This window comes from Hemibagrus wyckioides, linkage group LG07 (genome assembly GCF_019097595.1).
Source record: "Hemibagrus wyckioides isolate EC202008001 linkage group LG07, SWU_Hwy_1.0, whole genome shotgun sequence".
Lineage (NCBI taxonomy): Eukaryota > Metazoa > Chordata > Actinopteri > Siluriformes > Bagridae > Hemibagrus > Hemibagrus wyckioides.
In genome coordinates, this window is record NC_080716.1 from 11063160 (window position 1) to 11074688 (window position 11529).

The 11529-nt window shown below is 39.0% G+C and overlaps 1 protein-coding gene across 2 annotated transcripts; it reads right to left on the bottom strand.

Moving 5' to 3' along the window:
- Window positions 1-284: 284 nt before the first annotated feature.
- arl8 (ADP-ribosylation factor-like 8) lies at window positions 285-10895 on the bottom strand. 2 transcript variants are annotated; one of them, XM_058395125.1, is made up of 6 exons: window positions 10241-10895; window positions 4328-4388; window positions 4097-4244; window positions 2870-2953; window positions 2383-2534; window positions 285-2132 (listed from the first exon to the last, which is right to left on the bottom strand). In XM_058395125.1, the coding sequence occupies exons 1-6, from the start codon at window positions 10284-10286 to the stop codon at window positions 2084-2086; spliced, it is 540 nt and encodes a 179-aa protein (XP_058251108.1). In that variant the 5' UTR covers window positions 10287-10895; the 3' UTR covers window positions 285-2083. The 2 variants fall into 2 exon arrangements, with proteins under 2 accessions (XP_058251108.1, XP_058251109.1); XM_058395126.1 differs by having other exon boundaries at window positions 10628-10894.
- Between the last annotated feature and the right edge of the window lie 634 nt (window positions 10896-11529).

The window sequence follows — 11529 nt, forward strand, 5'->3', positions numbered from 1 at the left end:
CCTGTTGTACCTGTAGGTTTCCTCTAACCACCCAAAAACTTGTGTCCAGGGTCTATTCTTTCCTCAGACTCCCCAGGATAGTCTCCAGAGCCACTGTGAACCTGACTAAAGATATTTCAATGTACAGATTCAGTATGTGGTCAATTGATGAGTGAAGAATTCATAAAGATCTGCATCATGTGTATCTCAGTTCTCCCAGATCCCTTAGATTTGAGCTTTTCAAATCTCCACAAACCTCTTGCAAAGTTACACAGTTCAAAATGTCAAGACACAACAAAGACGAGTTCAAAATAAAAGCATTTATTATAAAAATTACAGAAATATAAATGTCGATACATATTTCTCCTGCTTATGTGGAAATGGCACGTCTGAGATTTCACTGACTGATGAAATGAGGAATCAGTGGAACTGCAAAGTAATGAATCTGTGCCTGTGAGTCAACAGCCTACTTTATGAACTTAGACCCTTTTGTTTTCTCTCACAATCCATTCAGCAAAAAATAAAATAAAAAACAAAAAAACAAACACACATACATTATGCATGCAGGCTGAAACCGTAAAATTAAACACCACAGTTACTGGTAGTGAGGAAAAACCATCACTGATTTCCAGATCTGTACTGTTTGGTGTTTAAGCAGGCAGCATAGTTTTAGGTGTTAAAGAAATAAAAGCAGAGGAATGCACAGCTCAATGCCTCACTTATGTTAATAATAACAACAGCATACCTGTGAACTCCTATGAAGGCTAAGGCTGAGGCTGAGTTTTCCAAAGTCAGCATAAAACATCTGGTTCCTGCGTGGGATCGACTCACTCGGATTTTAATTTCAGTTCAAAATATATCTTTGCATCTCGACATGATCATGACGCTTCTGCTCCAAATGAATTACAAAAAAAAAAAGAGGAAAAATGTTTCATGAATATTCCCACAAAACAGGTTGTTCCAGAAACTATCCAAAAAAAAGGTAATATTTCATACATGCATGGTGTCCTGCTGTTTAGCCAATCTTTCGAAATCACAGAGGAATCTGCTCAACAACACTTACATTGTTCAAAAGTGTTCTTGAAGTTGCTTCTTGGTTTGCACTCATTATTTAAAACAGACTTAGAAATTGCTCACTAGCCTGACACACACACACACACACACACACACACGTCTGAGTAAAAGCGTTTAGATGCAGCATATGAATCACCAGTATAAAAATAATACAAACTGGTACCTGAAATATTGAAACAATACAATTAGCTTTCAACTTTCAAGTTTATCCATAATCCATTTTTCAGCCTCATGTCAGCTAAGGAATACATTGTTGTGACCAGTCCTCAGCACAATTGTGTGGAAAATCAGCCCATTTTATGTAACAGCACAGGGTTTGGAGGAGGGCTTTTGTTTGTTTGTGGACCTTAAAGAACAGAGATAAAGAAAGGAATAGAAATCTCTATTACTGCCCCAACCTGTTCCCACATTTCAGTGGTCATGCAGTAGCTGCAGCAGGCTGGGGAAATGATGGCTGCTCGAGTGCCTGTAGTGCTGTCCAACTGAGGTAATGCGACATGATATGTAATGTGTGTTCATGATATGTACTGGTTTTCGAGTTTGTTAAAAAGACACCCTTTGTAAGTCCCCAACCAACACAAACAAGAAACAGATTTCCCTGACCCATGAATTGACCGTAAAAAAAAAAAAAGACCACTAAGATACGATGTCCAATAAAATACACCACAGTCCCCAACTTTCCTAAATCAGAACAGAGAACTTTTCCAAAAAATTGAGTTGAAAGCACGCAGTCTCCTCCCTCTCTGTAAGCAGTAACATTTCAGATACTGTGTGCTTCCGCTTCTTTCACTCGCGTGATTAAACTTGTCTTGAAACACCGAAATGTCTGTCCAATCAAATCAGCCGACATCCAGTCAATCCGAGGTGAGGTAGGTGTCCAGAGAGGTCAAACATTGATCATGAGCTTAAAATCAAATAATTATAACAATAATAACAATAATAAAAGCAGCCAATAGGATGAGGCCGAGTCGATGCCAGATGTTTGTGGTGAAAGCTGTCAATTAAGCCAGTCCTGTAAGGGAGTTGGAGGCTATCTGAGTCCTACCCTCGAGGTCATCCACTCCAGGCCCTGGCACAGACTGAAAGAAAAATATGAGCATATTAGTCATGCACTTGTATAAGACTGTTTGTCAAAGCTTTAGAGGTTCAAATGGCCTAAAAATTGTTTTAAGGAATAAAATAACTAATTATAAAATGAGACAATCTTTGATGATCAGTTTAAGTAAAAATGTACTAACCCACAGGTCATGAAGAGGAATAATGGGAAGCTTCAGGAAATTGTGGGGAAAATTGGGAACATGGTGTAGTGTATGAATGTGTGAGCCTCACCCTTCTCCAGTAAGAGCACAGCAGGACTGAATGTGCCATGGATGGTCTTTGATGGAGCTGAGAGTCAGGTATTTGGAGATCTCTGCTGCAGACATACAACCCTTCATATCCTGCTTATTGGCAAAAATCAACACTGCGGCTTTACGCAAATCCTGAGAAAGAGTGAGAGACGGAGCGTGAAAGAGAGCAAGTGTTTTTAACTATAAACAGTATGCAAATGTACTTACTTAACCGGTAAAATGTTAGAAATTAGAGTTACAAATACAGCAACCTGAAATTGCAGCCTTCCTGATGAAGCACATTTATAATTAAGACTGTAACACCAGCATAAACTACTCAAGTCTAGGGTTTAGAATTCAGATCAGGTTAGTCTGGGATTTTTTTATTGCACTGAATTGAAATGAGACTGAAAAAAAAAGATGCAGAATAAATTTTCTTATCTATACACAAGCACAGAAAAAGAGTTAGTCCATGTGTATGGGTTTACCTCATGTGCCAGCATTCTGTACAGCTCCTCTTTAGAGATAGCAAGCCTTTCTCTGTCTGTACTGTCCACTACCAGGATGATGAACTGGAGACAAGACAGATGTAAAAGATTACATTGTTATGGAAAGCTCAGGTTACAGTTAGCTCTGTGAAAATGCTAGTCAGATTGAAGAGGGCCTTGCATTTGAAAACAGGTCTATGAGGGTTGTCCTGCATGTCCTTGCTTGCCAGCACGTGTACATGAGAATGTGTGTGTGTGTGTGTGTGTGTTTCACAGAGTAAGCTGGTCTGGAACAGCATTCAGTAGCAGCCCCCACCATCTCGACCTCTCACACACAAATTGTTATGGCTGAATGGCTGTGAAGTCCTTTCACTCAGGCCTCTTTGTCAGATGGTCAACTTTGACCTCGGGGTATGCTGCACACAAGCACCCAACAGCTGGGCTTTGGATGGACAAAGTTCACAGTATTCATCAATGTGACAGCACACAATGATGCACTCGCTTACAGTAGCTACTCCACTGGTCAGCTCCTGCATGTCAGAACTTGCTTTAACAGCACAATAGGCAAAACCTTGCTAAAACAAATTGTACCCCATATAAATTCATCATTATGGTATATTATAATCTAAAATATTTTTCTGAGTTAGGAATAATAATAATAATCTGTATAAAATCGTTTGTATTTTTCTTTATCAAATAATATGAATAATTATTATGCAACAAATTTTATTACATATGTCAGAACATCCATCCATCTATCCAGCTATCCATCCATCCATCTTCTGTACCATTTATCCTACTTAGAGTCACAGGGAGTCTGAAGTCTATCTCGGGGGCAAGGGACACCCTGAACAGGATGCAAACTCATCACAAGACACAATCACACACACAGGAAAATTTAGGAGTTGCCGATCAGCCTACAGTGCATATCTTGGAACTGGGGGAGGAAGGCAGAGTACCTGGAGGAAACCCCAGTAGCATGATGAGAACAAGCACACAACCCCCTCCACCACCCCCGCCCAACACCTTACCCCAATCAAAGCCCACAACACCAGAATTGTGAGGTAAATGTGCTAACCACTAAGCCACTGTGACCCCCATTGTTTTTCAGGAAGCAGTGAAATAATACGATCAATAGAAAAAAGCTTGGTCATAGAGCTCAAGTGTGTTCAGGCTACATAAAGAATGTAATCAGTATGTTGATGGAGAGTCGTTTTGAAAGTGTACCTCAGTGTTGGAGTAGTAGGTGTTCCAAGAAGACCGCAGACTCTCCTGGCCACCGATGTCCCACATCAGGAAGTGTGTATTCTTCACAACGATCTCTTCAACGTTACTGCCGATGGTCGGAGACGTGTGGACGACCTCTTTCATCAGGCTGCATGAGAAAAACAGGAACTCTGCTTCAACACGCTCTCCTAGTGAAAATCATTGCTTTAAGATAAATCAAGCGTTACTTACAACTGGTAAAGGATGGTCGTCTTTCCAGCATTGTCGAGACCCACGATGATCACCTTGTGTTCTGCAGATCAGAGGGCAAAATATTATGAGACGACGGATTAAACCCATGTGCGCTTTTTTAAGTGAGAGCTGCTAATTTCTGGCTGTAGATGACCTGTGCACATGGCAGATAGCAGAGGCATGTAGTACGTAAGCCCTTCTCCTTCAAAACAGCACACGGTCCAGCATGACTTTTTAAACATTATTTTTGTTTCTACATTTAGCTTCTGAGTCACTTCGTGAAACTAGCTGAAGTGCTTGATTTCAACAGTGCCTTTATGCTTATACACATGATAAAAAGGCAATAGAAATAGTGACAAGCAAAGAGAGACAGACAGATAGATATACAGACATATACATACGGATAGACAGACAGACAGAGATAGACAGATAAATAGATAGACAGACATATATACAGACAGATAGAAAGACAGTTAAAGACAGTTAAAGATAGATAGATAGATAGATAGATAGATAGATAGATAGATAGATAGATAGATAGATAGATACTTTATTGATCTCATGAGGGAGATTCTTGTGTTATAGCAGCTTAGACAGTTACAAGATACAACACACACAAATATAAAACTTATATAGACTGTGAGACTGCATTTTATATACAATCATTTTACTCCAGAGTTTTTCATTTTAGAAAGGACAAAGGACACATGACTTGTGGTCAAATGGGTGGTTTTGTAGCTTTGTAACATACAGTAGGGTAGAACATTTTTATATTACAAATGATATAACCAGAATTGTACAAACATTCACACGAGTATCCGAATTTCTTGGCGTTTGCTTTAACGACAGTGTGCACTGGCATGGACTTCACAAGTCTCCTACAGGTTTGAGTAAAACAGGACATTTTTTTTTACTTGGGGCTGGATCAAATCCTTTTGTACACAATAGTTAACATGCTAAATAATGAAAATTGTCAAAATCTGGAAAAGTATCACCTGAAAATGTACAATCGTGAATATTGTAACATTCAAGATACTGAACATTTCCTTTCTAAATCTCTGATCATTTCCTTAATTCCTAAACAAATTTAAAAACTAATAAAAAACCTCCCAGTATTTCCATGTGGCCTCAGACTTGGACAAGACTGTATGTGGCTCACGATTTTTTAGCTGCAGAAATGAACACAAAGCCAAGCAAACACCGCAATATTCTGAAGAGCTTACAATTTCTTTTGCAGATTTGCGCTAAGTCATAGTCATGTGACATCATGTAACATATCGTCCAGCCAAAGCTGAACACAAGTTCAGGCATCACACAAAGTAATAAAATAAGTGACTTTACTGGTAGTAGTTTAAAACGAGGTTTTTTCGCCAATTTCATTAAAGAAATTCGAGTAGTTTTTGTACACACTGTAGTACATGGACTGTGAAAGATCTGGGGTAGAGTTGAAATGAAGAGCTTCATTAGTGCCTAGAGAATGAAACTTTATGTGGCACTGAGACATTTCCTTCAATTCAGAGCAAGTCTACATCCTGTCTCAATCTGTGGCTTCAGTCAACTTATTATTCATTATATCAGCTTTTACATAACACACCAAGCTTGCTAGACACACACACAAAGTTAGAGACACACATACACACAGGCACATACACACAAAGTCAGACACACACAGAGACAAAGGCACATACACACAAAGTCAGAGAGACACACAAAGAGTCAGAGAGAGACACACACACACACAATCAGAGACCCCCCCCCACAAAGTCAGAGACACACAAATACACACAAAGTTAGAGACACAGAGAAAGTCAGACACATAAAGACAAAGTTGGAGACACACACAAAGTTAGAGACACAGACAAAGTTAAAGACACAGAGACAGAGACACACACAGAGATAGAGACATGTTATCCAAGAAAAGCAACAGTTCACAGGCAGCTCATGATCAAAGTTGGCATTCCAGTGGAAAAAAAGTGTGTGTGTGTGTTTAAAAAAACCAGGCAGAAGTAGTCTGGCTTTTTACCCTTTGTCTTTAGATGTGGACTGCTAGAAGGAAGTGAGGACACACAGTGTGCTGGGTTTAGACAGCTGCACAATGCCATACAGGAAACTGTAGCAGTATTACTTCCTCCAGGCGGACTGACCCACACTGGGACTTTGATTCCATCAACTATATAAAACCAAATGAACCAGACAGCTCTGGGGAATTATGCCAAACCTACCACAAATTGCCCTTTGGAGATGTGCTCCAACAAAAATGAGAAGGAGAACAGAATGTACTTGCAGAGCTTGCATGCCTTGTTTGCTGCGTTTCACAAAACCGGATTAGTCGAAAAGCTCGATAAAAATACCTAAATATCATGTCACGGAACGTCTACTAATCAGCAATTGGTAGTTTCAGATCCAGCGCTGTCAAACTGGACGGGCTATCCTGCTGGGATCAGCGGCTTCGGCTGCACACGCCTGTTTATTTAGGTGATTAGTGTAATGGACTGAAAACACCAGTCTAAACCTCTTATCCTGAGGGGGAAAACAACGATGAAGCCGAAGCATTCTGCATCAGACTCGCCTCACAGCCGTGACCCTTATCTAAACCCAGAGATGAAAAATCAGACAACTTCTATTCTTGTTCACGAAGTCGAACCAATCTGCCACAGCTGAGCAGTTACAATCACACTGTGTGTGCAATAGTCTGTTTAACATTTATAATGGAAATCAGTACGATTTTCACTATAAAATGGTCATTATTTTGCTTTAACGTATGCAATAACAGGAACTAACATGTCTTGCAAATATTTCATAACACTTATTGTAATGGATAAAGTGTGTGCTATAAATATATTTTTTAATGCCATGTTAGCTTCAATGGCTATATTATGGCAAAAGTTTGAATGTAGTTAAAACATAGGGTGATAATAGATAGGGTTATATTGATATGTAAGATAGCAAGAAGAGTTTATATAATTTTGAGGTTTATGTTTGTTAAGAAGTTCAAAATCTAGTACGGTGGAGCTGTCGAAGATATTTTCTAAAGTGTCTTATGAATAAAATTGTGTTTTATTGATGTAGGTATTTTGCAGGCTTGTGCGCTATACATAATATATATATATATATATATATATATATATATATATATATATATATATATATATATATATATATATATATATATATATATAATATATATATAAATATAAATATATATATATATATATATATATATATATATATATATATATATATATATATATATATATATATATATATATATATATATATATATAAAGTCAGTAAACACAGATTTGAACCCTTCCTATTAGTAAAAAAAAAATAATTTAGGTTTGGCCTGAGCAGTAACAACTTCCCAGGGACATTTGCAGCTCTACATTCTCTTAAGATGTCTGTGGCTCACATCTGCTCGTCCTGACAGGATTGCCGGCTGTGCACGCATCCATGAATAACGTCATGGGAAGACAATATGGAAGGAAAATGCCTTCCTCATGTGCGTTTTGTTCACCGGGTCACCCAAGACACCGGGCCTTCTGTCACATCCTGAGTCAGAAAAAGGCCCAGCGTCTGTTCCGAGACACAAAAGCACTGTGGGGGTGTGGAACACGCTGACCTTTTCACCCTCCGCATTTCCATAGAAAAGAACTTGACACTCAAAGCCCCAAACTACTGTATACAACAGGATTAAAAGAACAGAGTTAAAGGATTAGGCTGACCGTTCACCTGGCCATGGATCTGCAGCGGACGAATCTCGCACCTGAAATCGGTTCTTACTCACTCTATAGTACTGTGTTTTTCCTATGTTAGTTTAGCATTTGCATGTCAGTCTGTTAGCATCTTCACTTTCACACCTTCATCTTGTACCAGAATCATGTGTTCGACTGGACCCCCTTAAAACGTCCTTAACACTTTCCTCACAGACTAAATAGCACTAGAGCTCAGTGATATGGACAAAATTATCGATGATATGGTCATTTCATATCTTGAAATGATGTATCTGACAGTATATTAGATTTTCTCTCAAACTGATGAAAGAAATATCTTAAAACAACAACATGCATGCATTCAGTACTGGTTTGTGGCAACCTTACAAAGGATTGTTTTTATTTTTGGGGTGTTTTTTTGGCCAGTGTTTGTTTTGTCAAAACCCAAACCACATGCAGGTGACAGAAGCATTTTTATCTACAAGTTCCCCATATATCTGAGTTTTGCTGATGTCAGCAGCGTGCCGGAGTGCTGTGGGGAGTTTCGATCTTTGTCACACTCCTTCCTTCTTGTTTTTGTATTTGTTACAACACACCACCACGTCAAGCTCTGACGTTAGTCATGTAACTCAGCTGAAAAGCGGCTTTTGCAACATTAGCAGTATAGCAATATTTACTCATTTTCAACGAGCGCTGACGATATGACTGGCAGCAGCTGTTGATGATGAGGTGTGGGAGTGTCCAGTCACATGACTGAGCTTTGGAAATATTTACCTTTATGCAAATATGGAGCAAATTGGTTCATTGAGAACAGTGTGATCTGTGTCACAGAGCGCACACACACACACACAGCTTCATCTTCATATCATATGATATGATGCATATATTTCCAAATGTTTCACTCTAGCAGCAATAAAATGAATTAATAAAAAATATTGTTACTATGGCAACCAGTAGAAAGATCATCAACTGGTGACTTGCAGAGAGAAAAAATTTCTGCAGATGTGACCATAGCTTCAGTGACGTGCAACCAGGTGCAACTGGATTTTGCGATATAACAAAATACCTAGTGAACAACAGACATTTTTCTATTGTCCTACAATATATTTCGCCAGATCACACAGCCCAAATTCACACTATAGTAACCTTTATTTCTCTGAGAAAGAGAAAGGAACTTGGACGATGCTGAAAACCATTTGGCTGCGTAAACCACTAATGCTTTAAACACAGTATATCCTACCTCAACAACAACAACAACAACAACAACAACGAAAGTATTTTCAGCTACACACAGCCTAACTAGCCAGACTTTCTTTTGGCTTATAACGTGATAAATACTGACAAGACATGAAATGTTATGGAAACATAAAATAATAATAAAAAAAACCCAACAACAATTAGAGGATATAATCTTATAACCTTTTCGTTTACACAGACACGAATATGGAAAAGATACTTTTGTACAAAAGCTAGGTTTTAACACCTTTGTGGGGAAAAAAACAATAAAGGTAATATATTTTAGCCTGGATTATTATAGTATTCTAACAATTTCAAACCAACACCCTGCTGTTAAAACAGAAGAACAACATTAATATTAATAATAATAATAAAGCTTGAACTAGAGAATTTTATATTTATACACAAATCCACTGAAGCTGTTTGCTACCTGCTGGGTGAAGCTTAGCTGTGCACGTGCCGTTACTGAGTTAATATCAACCACCTGTTTGTTCAAGTCTAAACTTAGTCTCAATCACGTCATTTATACTATATGATATATTTAATATTTGCACAAATCAGCCACTATTATGAATGGTATTTGGGTACAATGATCATGACTTGCCCCATCAGGCGTTTAACAACAGTCACCTTCACCTTAACGCCTCGATCCGTTATCCGGTGTGTTGGGTATGTCTAAAGGAATACAAAACGTGTAGGAATTTTGAATAAAAACACCGGTTTATCGATATTTAGTTAACAATAACACCGTCCATTAAGCATTTTCAACTCGTTTAAACTTGAATTGGGAAAAGTAAAACGCTCGCTAAGTTCACGTTAGCTCAACGAAGCTAGCTATGGAACTGCGGCTGATGCTGCATACTGTAACGCACGCACGCACGCACGCATAGACACACGCACAGCTGGACTGGTACCGTTAGCACCATAAGTTATTAACCATCTACATCACACGATCATAACTTACCTTGATTACAGAAAAAGCTCCACAGTTTGGCCACAATCAGACCCATGATTATTTATATATTAATTTATATTCTCACGAGCTCTCCGGAGTGAACTAGCGGCCTGTGCAGCGCTGCCTTGCTAACCCGCTATGTTGATCCGGCTACGCTAGCTCCATAAAGCCCATCTCAGCAGTCCGGGGAGTAATGCGTCGACTCTCTGTGCTGTGGGAAATGTGTTTAAACCTCAGCGAGGTAAGTCACTTGAGTTTCTGTCCTGTGTGTGTCAAAAGCCGGCGCTGCCTCCACATCTCTCTGCCTCTCTGCCCCTCTCTCACACACACACACACACACACACACACACACACACACACACACACACACACACACACACACACAGTACTGCTGACCGAGCTGCTCTGTAATCCGCTACAGTCACATCCCAGTCTCCTGTATGGACTGACCGGGGGCACGAGGAGCCTCTGGGAGAGAAAATCGTGCGTTAAGTCAGGCGTGAAAAACTTTCCCCTCTCTGAGAATATATAAAGGGGGAAAGTTTGCAGACAAAACTAATCCGGTGTAGTTACGCGGGCAGTAAGCAGCCACACTGTTTAGATATCTTCCGAGCTCCCAGCTGTACACACCACCATCCCCCAACGCCTTATTTTTCCCAAACGAATATACTTCCATATAGCCCGCCTCCTGCGCTACGATTGGTTAGATGTAACCCCGCCTTCTGCGCTACGATTGGCTAAAATTGAACGATCGCGTTATGAGACTGTGGACTGATAGAAGAGTCGGATCATCTCACCAGGCTGAGTCGACTCCCAAGTGACACATTGGTATATTATTTTTTTCCTTACAAAACAAAGTTTGTAAGAATTTGACCCGAGGTTATTTTTCTTTGCCTGACCATGTTTGAGATGAAACATGAAGTCGTACAGCAATTCAGTATAATCAACGATATAACAACATTACAATTCAATTTATTTGCATAGCGCGTTTAGTCTCAAAGCAGCTTTACAGAAGTATAGAAACAGAAAAGCAATTATGAAGTTTGAAGTTAAGTACTATTCATCCCTATTTATAATATTACTGTTCAATATTTTAGGTCAATTTAGATAATTACAAAAATCCAAGTTCATCAATGCAGTACACATTCATGTATTATTGCTTGCTTTGTTAATGCAGCATTAAAATGATTCATTTATATTTGTCTAGCAATTCTACTCGCCTACTATTTGAATCTTCAAGCAGCAGTATGTTTCATCTTTGTAACTAACAGTTCATGTGTTAAAAATACGTTTGCATG